Source organism: Erythrolamprus reginae, chromosome 12 (assembly GCF_031021105.1).
Source record: "Erythrolamprus reginae isolate rEryReg1 chromosome 12, rEryReg1.hap1, whole genome shotgun sequence".
NCBI lineage: Eukaryota > Metazoa > Chordata > Lepidosauria > Squamata > Dipsadidae > Erythrolamprus > Erythrolamprus reginae.
The window spans coordinates 15,773,743-15,789,655 of NC_091961.1; the positions used below are offsets into that span (position 1 = coordinate 15,773,743).

At 40.0% G+C, this 15,913-nt stretch overlaps 1 protein-coding gene across 1 annotated transcript in view; it reads right to left on the reverse strand.

The window, feature by feature from the left end:
- UNC5D (unc-5 netrin receptor D) overlaps window positions 1-4,203 on the reverse strand; it is a 769,587-nt gene extending 765,384 nt beyond the window's left edge. The window contains exon 1 of the mRNA XM_070765210.1: window positions 4,023-4,203. Coding sequence (XP_070621311.1) covers window positions 4,023-4,113 — 91 coding nt within the window. The 5' untranslated portion in view covers window positions 4,114-4,203. The remainder of the gene's footprint in view (window positions 1-4,022) is intronic.
- Window positions 4,204-15,913: the final 11,710 nt, after the last annotated feature.

Below are 15,913 nucleotides of genomic sequence, written 5' to 3' on the forward strand. Positions count from 1 at the left end.
AAGAGGTTTTTGGAATTTAAAAAAAAGAAAGATTTTGGAAGGGGAGGAAGAAAGATGCAAGAAATAAAAAACATTTTGGAAGGAAAAAAGTTACATAATATAATAATAACAACAGGGTTGGAAGGGACCTTGGAGGTCTTCTAGTCTAACCCCTTGCCTAGGCAGGAAACCCTACACTACTTCAGACAAATGGGTATCCAACATCTTCTTAAAAACTTGCAGTGTTGGAGCATTCATAACTTTTGGTGGCAGGCTGTTCCACAGATTCATTGTTCAGGAATTTTCTCCTTAGTTCTAAGTTGCTTCTCTCCTTGTTTAGTTTCCACCCATTGCTTCTTGTTCTGCCCTCAGGTGCTTTGGAGAATAGGTTGACTCTTTCTTCTTTGTGACAAACTCTGAGATATTGGAAGAATGCTATCATGTCTCCCCTGGTCCTTTTTTTCATTAAATTAGATATACCCAGTTCCTGCAACCGTTCTTCATATGTTTTTTTTATTCTCCTACAAAAACAATTTTTAAGAAGCTACAATAGAAGAATATTCCATTTTTATAAGTTACCAGCAGCCACTGTATTTTCCACCCTGGACTTATATTCGAGTCAATAAGTTTTCCCAGTTTTTGTGGCAAAAGTAGGTGCCTCAACTTATAATCGGGTCAACTTATACTCGAGTATATACGGTATATACAGTATTTGTCTTCCAAGCTACCTTCTATTTGTTTGTCAAGGAAATAGTAACAATGAAAATTAGATCATAGAAAGTGCAACTAATGTCTTCTGTAAGTCCTTCTTTCCTAAATCTCAGGAGGAAAACATTTTCTTCTCCCCTCACCATCATAAAATCAAAATATCATGATACTGCAGGAGAAGAAATATAGTTCATTGTATTTCAAAATGCTCTATATCCCAAGCACTTAACAGGTTCAGTGCTAAAAATACCGGGTTTTTCAAGGTCTTTCAAGCAAGAAAACAAAACTCTTTAAGAATTCAGCAGAATCAGTTGGGTCTCTTCTCATTTTCAGCAAACATGTAAATATCCTTTTCACCAGGCAATCATTCATTCCATAAGTCTTTTTCTGTAGGCACCTGAAACTAAGTGCCCACTAAGTCTTGATAGATGATGTTTTGCTGTCTTTTATCAGTATTAAGCTAGAATAACTCTGCTTCTTGTAAAATCTGAGTCTGACAAGCCCACCAAGAAAAACACAGGGACTACAGGATTTAGCTGTCACTCTATCAGCCAGGACTTCAAAGGTTGGGGATAGTATTTTTCCCCCTGTTCTTTGTTCTACCACCACTGTCCCTTTCAGCAAGCATAACTGTAAGCACAACTCCTATTCTGATATTTTTCTGAGTTGCAAGGAGAGATGACAAGGAGAGCTCCATATGTGTGTGGGAATGGAGAACCAAGTACTTCTTTTAAAACATGTAAAACATATTTCATTATGTTAAGAGGAGGAAGGTACAATGCTATAAGACAGGATATACTTTGAATAAAAAAATCTCTCAAGTTAGAGTGGGTTAGAGAGCAGGTGATGAGAAAGGCCTCTGCAAAGTTTGAAGAACAGCTGTCAGTTGAAAAAGACAGTTTCAAGATGGATAGAGAAATCACTTGATGTGGTCTAATGCAGCTACCATGCCTCTATTACAATTAATTAATGGCATTATTTTATCCAAACACATTTTAACTAATTGAGCCAATTTATTAAACATTGCAGGTTTTTTTCAAACTGTAAAGTACCATTTTTTCAAACTGTAAAGTGTGTGTGTGTGGTGTGGTGTTTGCATGAATGGGAGTGGGGCAGAGAACAATATTTCACAGAGAGTGAGAGCATTTATGAACTTTATATGTATGACCTCAAGTTAGCTTTCTCTGAATCCTGAAATTAATCCATCCTGGATGAATTTAGTGACTTTCTGGCTTCCATTTCTCAATTGACTTTAAATTGCCTATTAAAATTTATGGTAAGACAAGACAGCCAACATTGATATAAAGCACATATATTCAAATAGGCTTTAATGCAACTGAGCCATGATGTCTATGATGTCTATATGTCCTTCTATGTGGGCACATACATTTACATCTGCACGTACATACATACAGACAGATAGACAAACACACACAGTAGCTATCAACAAAATATAATAACAGATATAGGGGGAACTATTCTGAACTCATCACAACAGAATCATGTTTGCAATACAATGGTTCTAAGACAAGTTCATAAACTAAAATATACTTAATCAAATGGATCAGCAACTGGGTCAAACGCTCCAACTTTGTACTTCATCTAAACACTAATGCAAGTTCAGGTAGGAAAGAACAGCAAAGAGATGCCAAAAACTTTGCTACTAAGGTCCTCACAAAAAAATACCCCATCAGAAACAGATACAATGTCTAAACATCCAGTGAAATGAAAGAGCCTCTAATCTTAAGGGAGTACAAAAGCATTTTTAGAAGCAAAAAATAATCCTGGGATTTTGAAAGGTCAAGTCTACCCAGTCTACCTGTGCATTCTACCCATATTTTGTTCTGCAATATACTAGGGCAAGATTTTTCTATTTCACTCCACACTCACACATTCACACACTAAGTCCCGCTATAAATACCTTATTGGGTGACAAGAGACTCACTGAAACAACCTTTCAATTTTATTTTAGTCAGAGGGTCACAGTCTGTTTTTCTTGACATAAAGCTGTTGCCCAAGTTAAATTAACTCAGAAAAGACTGAACATTTCTGACAGTCTTTTGAGCTTGACCCGAAAGTGTTACTGTTATTTAATTTTAACAAGATGGATAAACAGCTACCAAAACAAGAAGATGGAGAGGGAACAAGCGTATAAGTTATCCTTCTAAATACTTTTTTAAAAAACTGTCCTTTTTTATATGCAGCTCTGGATTCAATAAGGTTAAAGCATAAGAAAAAGCCAGACATTTTTCATTTAAATGAAATCAAAGCTGCAAGCAAAGCTGTCTTCTGAACACATGGAGGGAACTAAAATACTAGACAATATAATAAATATTGCTTTCGTCTATTCCCAAAGAACCCCATTCCATCCCTTCTGATGCAAATTCAAAGATATAGCAATATCTATTTGTCTTACACCCAATACCCAACGCATGGAATGAACCAGAGGTAGTAACAATTGTCAGAGATACACCCACGCCCCGACGGCTTAGAAAACCATGGTCGTGCTTTCCAAGCACAGATTAGCTGTACAGAGTTGTCAGGAATCCAGTTTTTGTTACTCAAACAAAAGTATACTCAAACGATATCCTGGAGCTAGTTAGCGTTGCGGTCCCACACAGGTTTACTCCGAAGTAATGTCCACAACGCGGCTTAGTTTCATGGAAGCAAGGCTAATCCAGAAGATCCTATCGGACGTGCTTCAGAGAACCCACGCAACAGACTCCCGTGTCAAGTGCACAACATCCGAATCCAGCAGTGCTGCTTACCAACACCCCCAGAAAATGGCAGGATTACAAGATAGCCAGCGCACCGCCCAGCCCTCCACGCTTCAGCTTTCCTGCTTCGGAAGAACGGTAATCCTGGATCCCATCGCTTATCGCCCTTCCTTCGGCCACCGCAGGACGAAAGCAGCTTGTTGTAGAAATATTTTTAAGTCCGATCGGAGCCCCCAAACTCGGGTTGAGGCGGGATATAAAGCAAGCGAAGAGAAAGGGCGAGAGGAGAGAGATCCAGACCTCAGGTATTTCTCCACAGCTGGGTGGCGAAAGGCAAGAAAGAAGAACTTGGGTTTGCAATACTGCTCCCTCTCTGACCGAAAAGAGGCATCGACCAGCTGGCTGTCGAGCCTGACAACCTGTAGACTGGGGTTTGGAAGAACTTACTGGAGGTGGGGGCAAGGTGGGGACCAGAAGGAAAGGCTGTCCAGGCCAACTTGCAACCCTTCTACCCACCTGTTCGCCTACGCAAAAGCCCGCTCTTCCCCACCTTCCCCGGATCCTCTCTGGCGAAGGCAACACCCCTCTGCGCCCACCTCGCGCGGCGCTCCAACTCACCTCGCAGCGTCCCGGCTCCACCGAGCAGCGCAAGAAACAATCCAAGACAGACGCAATGCGCGGTCCTGCCGTCCACGCTGCCAGGCCTCATGGCGATGGAAAGAAAGAGAGGGCGAACTCTACCAGCCTGGTTTACTCCGGGAATGCGACGTTATCTTTCCAGTGAAGGCAGCAGCAACAATCCACCCGCCGCCCGGCTCTAGACTAAAGCTAAGCAATCGCGCGCCTGCATCCCAATTAGACCCCCTCCTCTCCGACAGCCAATTAGGCGAGGGCTGGGCGGAGCTAGCGGCTGAAGGGGAGGGCCGGGCCGGAAAGCGAAGCTAAGCCAGCGTTTCCCGACCGGTGTGCCGCCAAGCTCCAGCTGGGCGGGGCGCTGCCGGTGCCGACCTGGAGCTCCCGCTCGCAGCTGTCCCCCGGCTCCTGCTCGATGCCGCGGTTTTCGGCGCTCTCCTGCTGGGCCCCAAAGAAGGAAGGCAGGAAGTAGGAGAGCTCCATTCTTCGCGCCTTTTTCCCGCCTTCCTTTTTTGGGGCCCAGCAGGAGAGCGCCGAAAACCGCGGCATCGAGCAGGAGCCGGGGGACAGCTGCGAGCGGGAGCCCCAGGACGGAAGTACCGGCAGCGCCTCGCCCAGCTGCAGCTTCCCTGGCGTCGGCGGCGTGTCCTTTGTGGCCCGGCGGGAGGCCACTGGCGGTGGGAGCGCGGGGGGGGGGGGGGGCGGCTGCAGCGGCCGCAGGCAGTCACGGGGAGATGGCGGCGGCGAGAGGGAGCGCTCTCTCTCTCTCTCTCAGAGCTGACTGCAAGCGGGAGCCCTGACGGTGGTGGTTGGACGTGCTGCTGGACGTCGTACATGCTGGCGCTGCGGGCCTGGCATATACGGTGTCCAGCAGCACGTCCAGCTGCCGCCGTCAGGCTCCCACTTGCAGTCAGCTGAGAGAGAGAGAGAAAGAAAGAGAGACATATAGGAGAGGCAGAGAGAGAGAGAAAGAGACATAGCAAGAGAGGCAGAGAAAGAGAGACAGAGCAAGAAAGAGAGACAGCAAGAGAGGCAGAGAAAGAGAGACATAGCAAGAGAGGCAGAGAGAGAAAAAGAAAGAGAGACATAGCAAGAGAAAAAGAGAGACTTAGCAAGAGAGGCAGAGAGAAAGAGAAAGAAAGAGAGACATAGCAAGAGAGAGAGAGAAAGAGAGATAGCAAGAGAGGCAAAGAGAAAGAAAGAGACATATAGCAAGACAGTGAAAGAGAGAGAGAAAAAAGCAAGAAAGAGATAGCAAGAGAGACAGAGTCAGAGAGAGAGAGAACAAGGGAGAGAGAAAGACATAGAGGAAGGGAAGGAGGGAGAGAGAAAGAGAGCAAAAAAGAGGAAGAAAGAAAGGGATGGAGAGAGAGAAAGAAGGGAAGGAAGGAAAAGAGAGAAAGAGGGAGAAATAGAGTGAAAGGGAGGAAGAGAGAGGGTTTTTTGTCCAAACTTTTCTTTAGCCCCCCCCCCCCCCCTTTCAATGTTCCCCAGGATTTTGAAAATATGAATAATGTGCCGCGGCTCAAAAAAGGTTGGGGAACACTGAGCTAAGCGAGTTATCACGGCGGCTTTGCTCTCGCTGGCTCCCTTTTGCGCTTCTGTTACGCTTGCTTTTGCCGCTGGCAGCAGTCTATGAGCATCCGCTGGCCATTGCTGCAGTCACTTTCTGCTTCCGCTGGAGCTGGCTGTGGTTTCTAGCATCCTCTACTTGGAGAGGACTTTGGAAGTGACGCCGGTTAACAGGTTCAGTGCTAAAAATACCGGGTTTTTCAAGGTCTTTCAAGCAAGAAAACAAAACTCTTTTAAGAATTCAGCAGAATCAGTTGGGTCTCTTCTCATTTTCAGCAAACATGTAAATATCCTTTTCACCAGGCAATCATTCATTCCATAAGTCTTTTTCTGTAGGCACCTGAAACTAAGTGCCCACTAAATCTTGATAGATGATGTTTTGCTGTCTTTTATCAGTATTAAGCTAGAATAACTCTGCTTCTTGTAAAATCTGAGTCTGACAAGCCCACCAAGAAAAAAACAGGGACTACAGGATTTAGCTGTCACTCTATCAGCCAGGACTTCAAAGGTTGGGGATAGTATTTCCCCCCCTGTTCTTTGTTCTACCACCACTGTCCCTTTCAGCAAGCATAATTGTAAGCACAACTCCTATTCTGATATTTTTCTGAGTTGCAAGGAGAGATGACAAGGAGAGCTCCATATGTGTGTGGGAATGGAGAACCAAGTACTTCTTTTAAAACATGTAAAACATATTTCATTATGTTAAGAGGAGGAAGGTACAATGCTATAAGACAGGATATACTTTGAATAAAAAATCTCTCAAGTTAGAGTGGGTTAGAGAGCAGGTGATGAGAAAGGCCTCTGCAAAGTTTGAAGAACAGCTGTCAGTTGAAAAAGACAGTTTCAAGATGGATAGAGAAATCACTTGATGTGGTCTAATGCAGCTACCATACCTCTATTACAATTAATTAATGGCATTATTTTATCCAAACACATTTTAACTAATTGAGCCAATTTATTAAAAATTGCAGGTTTTTTTCAAACTGTAAAGTACCATTTTTTCAATCTGTAAAGTGTGTGTGTGTGTGTGGTGTTTGCATGAATGGGAGTGGGGCAGAGAACAATATTTCACAGAGAGTGAGAGCATTTATGAACTTTATATGTATGACCTCAAGTTAGCTTTCTCTGAATCCTGAAATTAATCCATCCTGGATGAATTTAGTGACTTTCTGGCTTCCATTTCTCAATTGACTTTAAATTGCCTATTAAAATTTATGGTAAGACAAGACAGCCAACGTTGATATAAAGCACATACAGTGATCCCTCGATTAGCGCAGGGGTTACGTTCCAAGACCTCCCGCGCTAATCGATTTTCCGTGTTATAGTGGTGCGGAAGTAAAAACACCATCTGCGCATGCGCGCCCTTTTTTTTCATGTCTGCACATGCGCAGATGGTGGAGTTTGCGTGTGGGCAGCGGGGAAGACCCAGGGAAGGTTCCTTTGGCCGCCCAACAGCTGATCTGCTCCGCAGCGCGGAAGCAGCGAGGAGCCGAAGATGGAGTTTCCCCGTTGCCCAGGCAAAGGGGAAACCCCATCTTCGGCTCCTCGCTGCTGCCGCGTTGCGGAGCAGATCAGCTGTTGGGCGGCCAAAGGAACCTTCCCTGGGTCTTCCTGCTGCCCAGGCAAAGGGGAAACCCCAAGAGAGCCAAAAGAGCACCGGGCCGGTTGGTTCCCAACCAAAAGAGTTTACCCCGATTGTCCTCGGTGGGGGAAAACAGCGCGTCGCCAGACTCCCCATCTTCAAGAGAGGCGCGACGGCTAGCCAGGATCCACGCAGGGGAGAAAAGGCGCGCGTTCCCAGCCGCTGCGCCCCGCTTGGAGAGCAGCGGCGAGCAGAGCACAGAAGACGACGAGGCTTTCGAGGGCTCCAAGGCGGGCGGCGGCGCGTCCTTCGAGCACGCCGGCGGCAACCCCAAGCTGAAGGCGGCCACCACACACACACACGCCGCCGCCGCCATCCACCCCGCCGGGTTCCCCGCTTGCTACCTCTTCGCCTTCTCCCGCCTCCGAGGCCGACCAGCCCAAGCCGCAACAGACACACACACACATACACGCACTCCCTCTCTCGCGCTCACACAGACGCAGACAGAAAAGAAAAAAAAATCCCCAAAAGAGAGGGACAAGAGGCAGGCACAAAGCAGGGGCACAAGGGGAGCTGCCCGGCAGAGGTTGCTTTTTTTCTTCTCGTGGGCAAGTGGAGGGGGGGAGAAGGAAAGAGAGAGAAGGAAAGAAAGAGATGAGAGAGGGAGGAAGAGAGTGTGAGAGAGGAAGAAAGAGAGAAATGATAGAAAAAAGGGGAGAAAAAAAGAGAAATGAGAAAATGATTGAAGCAGAGAATGACAGGAAAGAAGGAGAAACAGACAGAGAAGTGACTCTTGGTGATGACGTATGACGTCATCGGGTGGGAAAAACCGTGGTATAGCAAAAAAACCGTGGAGTATTTTTTAATTAATATTTTTTGAAAAACCGTGTTGTAGCGTTTCGCACTAATCGAGACCGTGCTAATCGAGGGATCACTGTATATTCATTTTTTTTTCCAAATCTTTTTATTAATTTTCTTTAAAATGACAAACAAACTTACAAACATTTAACATACATTGTAGGGATGTATCATCCCTGCTCTTCTCAAAAGTATGATTGCAGATACAGAAAAAGGAATACACAATTGAATATCTAATTCAATGCTACTAATACAAAAAATATCTAGTAAAAAAATTAACTGTCATATAAAAGTTTCTAATTAATTTCAAGTCAAAAAAATCTTTAGAAAAAACAAATTTCTATTCTATCTATGTAAACTAAATCTAAAATAAATCTTAATAAGAAAAGATCATCTAAAATATCTATACTTGTTACTACTCTTCTTTCTTTATTTTTTTATTCTTATCTATCCATTCATAAACATTGTTCCATGTTGCGTAAAATTTGGTTTCTTCCTGTTCATTCAAGCGTCTTGTCATCATGTCCATTTCCGCGCAGTCTAATATTTTTGCAATAACTCCCTCTTCTTTGGGGATATCTTCCCCTTTCCAATTTTGCGCGTATATAATCCTTGCCGCTGTAAAAATATGTATAATCAAGTACAAAATTTCTTTTTTATAATTTTGGTTAGTAATTCCTAGCAAACAAAACTCCGGGGTGAAATCTATTTTCTGCTTTGTAATTTCTTTTGTCATTTTTTCTATCATTTTCCAATACATTTTAGCTTTATTACATGTCCACCATTGATGGTAATAGGATCCTATTTCTTTCTTACATTTCCAGCACAAAGGTGATGTCTTTGGGAACATTTTTGCTAATCTACTTGGTGGGAGATGCCATCTATAAAACATTTTAATTTGGTTCTCTTTCAAAGAAACTGATTTAGTCATTCTCCAATTGCACATCCAAACTTTCTCCCATGTATCTAAATCAATTTCTTTACCTATGTTTCTACACCAATGTATCATGCTATCTTTTAATGTTAATTCAATATTCTTGTGGGTAATCAAATATTTATATATTTTTCCAATTACTCTGTTGTGGTTTTTAGTGATTAACTCACTTAACAGGTTTTTACTTTTGTTAAATATATAGAGTGTACTATCTTTCTGGTATCTGGATCTAATCTGTGCATAATGCCACCAATCAATTTGTATCCCTTCATCTTGTAGTTTAATTCTAGATTTTAATTTCATTTGATTGTCTAACAAGTCTTTATATCTTATATTTCTTGAGTCATTAATGGAATTTGGATGTATTATTGCGTCCAAGGGGGTAACCCAATCTGGAATTGTTAAAAAGTGGTTTTTCTTTATGTCTTTCCAGACATCAAATAAATATTTTCTCAGCATGTGTCTTTTAAAGTAAGAATGGTTTTTATCTTTATCGTACCACACAAAAGCATGCCAACCAAGCATGAGGTCATGTCCTTCTAATATTGATGTTCTCATGTCCTCTAAAGTTATCCAGTTTTTAATCCATGTTAAGGCGGCTGCCTGGTAATATAGTTTCCAATTTGGGAGCGCAAAACCCCCCCTCTCTTTTATGTCTTCTAACATATTTATCTTAATTCTTGCCTTTTTCCCTTGCCATAGAAATTTTTTAACCACATTTGTTAAGTTTTTAAAAAAGTTAGCCCCTGGATTGATTGGGATCACTTGAAATAAAAATAATACCTTAGGTAAGATATTCATCTTAATCGTAGCAATTCTTCCCAAAAATGATATTTTTAGATTGTTCCATATTTCTAGATCCTTTTTAATTTCATTAATTAATTTTATATAATTATCATTTTTTAATGTTATTGTTTTGGCTGTTAGCCATATTCCCAAATATTTTACTTTTTTAACTATTTGCATTCCAGTAATACATTCCAAATTACTTTCTTGTATTTTACTCATGTTTTTAGTTATAATTTTTGTTTTATTTTTATTTATTTTCAAACCTGCCACCTTGCCATATTGTTCTATTGTTTGGATTAATCTTGGTGCTGTGACTAACGGATCTTCCATTATAAAAGTCAAATCATCTGCAAAGGCCTGGACTTTGTATATCTCTTTTCTAACTGTTAAACCTTTTATCTTTGGATCTAATCTTATTTTTATTAAGAGTGCTTCTAAAGTCATAATGAAAAGAAGAGGTGATATGGGACATCCTTGCCGCACTCCTTTATTTATTTTAAACGCTTCTAATTGTTCATTGTTTAATATAATTTTTGTCGTTTGTTCTGAATAAATAGCGTCTATTAAATTAACAAATTTGGGGCCGAATCTCATTTTATTTAATTGCATCTTTATAAATGTCCAATTCACATTATCAAAAGCTTTTTGCGCGTCTAAGAACATTAAAGATAATGTTTTATCTGAATGTTGCTCATAATACTCTAATACATTAATAATTGTTCTAAGATTATTTTTAATTTGTCTACCTGGAAGGAAACCATTTTGGTCTGAGTGAATTTTGCTGTTTATCACATTTTTCAATCTATCTGCGTATATTGCTATAAAAATTTTATAATCTACATTCAATAAAGATATTGGTCTATAGTTTTTAATTTTTTCTTTTGGTGTATCTGGTTTATGAATTAAAGTTATCAAAGATTCCGACCATGATTTAGGAATTTTACCATCTACTCTACATTCATTAAAAATTTGGAGCATATTATTTCTTAATACTTCATTTTCTATTTTATACCACTCTGCCGGGATAGCGTCCGGTCCCGTGGCTTTGTTGTTTTTCTGCTTTTTAATAACTATAAGGAGTTCTTCCATCGTTATTGGACTCTCCATCTTTTCTTGTTGTTCTTCTGTTATTTGTGGTAACTCTGCACTCTCTAGGTATTTAAATACGGCTTCTTCTTCAATATTATCATCTTTATACAATTCTTTAAAAAAGTTTTGAACTATATTTGCTTTTCCCTCTGGGTCATATTTTATTATTCCATCTTTATCTTCTAATTTTCTAATTAATTTAGATTGTCTCTGTTTTCTCAATTTGTATGCTAACCATCTACCTGATTTATTGGCATGCTCAAAATATTGTTGCTTAGCTTTCTTTATTTTTTCCAATAGCTGATTTTGTTCTTGTAATCTAATTTTGTGTTTAATTAAATTTATTTTTTTCCCCAAATCTTTATTTTTCACATTTTGTTGTGATAGAAACTCTAGTTGTTTTAATTCATTTATTAATTGTTCATATTTTCTTTTTCTTTCTTTATTATATTTTGCAGTATAGGATATTGTTAATCCTCTTATGTATGCTTTGGTTGCATCCCACAAGTTCTGAGGGGTGGTGTCTGTATTTTTATTAATTTCGAAAAATATTTTTAATTCCTTTTCCATCCATTCTTTATATTCTTTCTCTTTCAAAATATTTCTATTCATTTGCCAATTGCGATGTTTTTTAATGTTTCTCATATAGACTATAACTGGATTATGATCTGCCCAAGTATTAACATCTATTTCTACGTCTTGTATGTACTCTGCTGTTGTTTTGGGAGCCCACACCATATCTATTCTAGTCCAAATTTTGTGGGGGTTTGAGTAAAAAGTATATTGCCTGCTATGAGGATGCCTTTCCCTCCATATATCATTCAATAGCAATTCTGCTTTCATTTTTTGGAAAGTTGAGGGCAGTAAATTCTTTTTTTTCTTTTTACAACTTTTCTTCACCCCCGAATGATCTAATTGTCTATTTGTTATGGCATTAAAATCTCCAATAATTAACATATTTTCCAAATTTAATTCTAAAATTTTTTGATGTAATTTTTCATAAAATGCAATTTGGTCATCATTTGGGGCATATATAGAAACAATAGCAAGCGATTTGGGTTCAATATCAATCTGGACAATCAAAATTCTACCTTCATCATCACTATATAGTTGTTTGGAATTTATAGAACTCTCAACATACATTGCCACTCCTCTTTTCTTTTGGTCTGCTAACGCAGCATACATCTTTCCAATTTTATTATTTAACAATAAATTCCGATTACTTTTTTTTATATGCACTTCTTGGAGTATCACAATTTGAGCTTTTTGATTCTTAATTTTAGAAAACATTTGTTTTCTTTTTTTTGGTTCATTAAGTCCATTGACATTTACTGAAAAGATTTTTAAATCTCTCAATGTAGTCATTTGTTGTATTTCTTGGTTTCGCGTTGAGGTTGCTTTCTTCTGGCCCCATGGTCCTGGTCCTCCACTTGTGCAAGTGCCCCCATGGCTTCGGCCTGCATTGCTTCCAGTTCTTTTGTTATCTGTTCCATTTCGCATATTCCACTGTTTTCATAAAAGTCTCTTGCTTGGTCTAGATTCTCCAATTTATATCTCGTTGATTTCCATGTCAATGATAGACCTTGTGGAATAAGCCAGCGAAAAGTTATGTTTTCTTTGATCAGAAGTTTGGTCAAGAAATGATAGTCTCTTCTAGTCTCTCGAACACGTCTTGGGATTTGTTTTAATATTTTTATTTCTTTGCCTTGGTGTTGTAGTTGTCCCGCTCTTGACCAATGCAATATATCATCTCTCATGCTTTTTCTTACAAATTTGATGTGAATCTCGCGTGGAAGATTAAAACGGCGAATATAGCTGTTAGAAATTCTGAAGACTTCATCGATTTCTCTTTTTATGTCATCTGGGTCCATCTGGAGGATTTTCCCAATAATGTCAGCCATAATGGCCTTTAAATCTTCATCTTTTTCTTCTATTACGTTTTGAAATCGAAGTCCATATGACGCACATTGCATTTCCAGATGTGTAATTGATTCATCATACCCTCTGTAACGTGAAGCAGCTTTGTCCTCCAAGTGACCAATTCTTTTCTCCACCTTTTCCGCCTTTTCTTCCACTGCCTTCATTCGTACTTCATTATCTTGCAAGGCTTGCTTGATCTCCTTCATCTGATCTTTCATTTCACCTGTGTCAACTTTCATTTCCGCCATCTCTGCTTTAATTTCATCTCTCTGTTGTGTTGCGTCTTGTTGAGATTTTAGCATAAAGTCATTTAATGTTGTTAATGTCTCTTGGATTGAAGCCAGAGATGGTTGTTTCTCCCTGTCCTTCTCCTTGGTGAACATAGTTGCAGATAAAGTCTGCTGTGCGGGAGATGGATGTGGTGAACTTTGCGGGGAAGAAATAACAGTTGTTTGCTTCTTGATTGTTTTAGTATGGGTGGAAGAACTTGACATTTTCAAATTTAAATTTAGTGTTATTTTATGTTAGCAGAATGTAAAGAGATTCTATAAATTCCAAACCCACAGTAACAGTTATACTAAATCAATAGCAATTAATTAATAGCAATAAAAGTTCTAATTCAAATAAAAGGCTAAATTTCAAATACACTTAAAATTTAAAATATATCTAATTAATGCTCAACTTATTTATTCTTATTACTCTAGTCAAAGTTTATATCAAGAAGATGTGAAGAAGAAAAGGGGAAAAAGGGGAAAAGGTTAGTTTAGCACAGCTGCAAAGATAAGGAGGAAAAGTCAGCAAAGTGAGAAGGAGGGTAAAAACATGTGAAGAAAGGGGGCAATCAGAGTTAAAAACTATTATTCAATTAGGAGGAACAGGGGACCAAAGACCAAAAGAAAATTTAGCAATGCATAAACAGAACCAATTGTAATATAATGTAATATAGAATTAAAATTCAAAAATTAAAATTGTCAAAGGGAAAACGCAAAAAAAAAACCAATTGATTGAAGATCTAATTTGTTGTCAGAAACACCTTAATGAGTACTGCAAAGGTATTCCGTTTTTTGAAGAAGGGTATAGTCTTTAGAAAATTTATAAAGCTTTTTCCAAGCAAATGCAGTTTAATCTCACGAAGTTAAAATGAAGTTGGTTCGTCTCTCACAGCCCAGGAAGAAATCTCTCCGCAGTAAATCCAACGAAAATGCTGTTAATCCACAAACCGCTATTAATCCAAACGAAATCCAATGGAAATAGTCCAACAGAATAATCCAAAGAAAACGTCGATTAAATAATCCAAATTTTAAAGTTCTCAAATGTAGGAAAAGAGGTTTTTTTTTTCCCTTTATAAATGTTTATTCAGAATTTATAGGTAAATAGTGAGCAGTCTGGTCCTTCCGCTAGAAAAATCCCAGCCCGGACTTCATTTTTCAACTTTCGGTAACCAAATGTTTCAAAAATGTTTCAAAAGAGGAAAAAAAAAAATTTTCAACCAAATAATGTCATTTTGTGAATAATAAATCCTTTAATGTCTCATTCTAAAATCTTCTAGATCTCCTTGTTTGCAAAAATTTAACAGTTCAAAACAAGTGAAAGTGGTTAGAATAAGTTCCGGCAGTTAATTCGCGCCTGGATACAATGTTGTTTTAACAACTTTCTCTTTCGCCTTCGTTTAGACTCCGATTCAATTTTCTTGTTTTTTAAACTTCTTGTTTAGCATGGAACATAGAAAAAACTTTTACCTTAGTTGTAGCTTCTTTGGCAATATTCCTTTTTCGATTAGGGTTGTTCAGTTTCTCTGCTTTTTACTCTCTTGATGTTTCTTGCTTCCCACTGGTTAGGTGGGATCGCAATGGCCGTGTCCTCTTGGGAGAGGACCGGTGCTCCCTGCACCAGAGCTGCAGGATGAACCCTCTGTCCCGGAGCCTCGGCGATGGCTCCCCGGGCAGAGGGGAATCCCCTTTTCTAGGATCGAGCCATCCGGACTCGATCCGATCGCGCTGGGGCGACCTCTGGGAGGGTTGGGGGGGTCTCGAGGCAGAGCCCTGCCAAGAGACTCCGCTGCGATCCTCAGCGAAACCGGAAGTCCAAAGCACATATATTCAAATAGGCTTTAATGCAACTGAGCCATGATGTCTATGATGTCTATATGTCCTTCTATGTGGGCACATACATTTACATCTGCACGTACATACATACAGACAGATAGACAAACACACACAGTAGCTATCAACAAAATATAATAACAGATATAGGGGGAACTATTCTGAACTCATCACAACAGAATCATGTTTGCAATACAATGGTTCTAAGACAAGTTCATAAACTAAAATATACTTAATCAAATGGATCAGCAACTGGGTCAAACGCTCCAACTTTGTACTTCATCTAAACACTAATGCAAGTTCAGGTAGGAAAGAACAGCAAAGAGATGCCAAAAACTTTGCTACTAAGGTCCTCACAAAAAAAAAATACCCCATCAGAAACAGATACAATGTCTAAACATCCAGTGAAATGAAAGAGCCTCTAATCTTAAGGGAGTACAAAAGCATTTTTAGAAGCAAAAAATAATCCTGGGATTTTGAAAGGTCAAGTCTACCCAGTCTACCTGTGCATTCTACCCATATTTTGTTCTGCAATATACTAGGGCAAGATTTTTCTATTTCACTCCACACTCACACATTCACACACTAAGTCCCGCTATAAATACCTTATTGGGTGACAAGAGACTCACTGAAACAACCTTTCAATTTTATTTTAGTCAGAGGGTCACAGTCTGTTTTTCTTGGCATAAAGCTGTTGCCCAAGTTAAATTAACTCAGAAAAGACTGAACATTTCTGACAGTCTTTTGAGCTTGACCGAAAGTGTTACTGTTATTTAGGAAGTAGGAGAGCTCCATTCTTCGCGCCTTTTTCCCGCCTTCCTTCTTTGGGGCCCAGCAGGAGAGCGCCGAAAACCACGGCATCGAGCAGGAGCCGGGGGACAGCTGCGAGCGGGAGCCCCAGGACGGAAGTACCGGCAGCGCCCCACCCAGCTGCAGCTTCCCTGGCGTCGGCGGCAAGTGTCCTTTGTGGCCCGGCGGGAGGCCACTGGCGGTGGGAGTGCGGGGGGGGCGGCTGCAGCGGCCGCAGGCA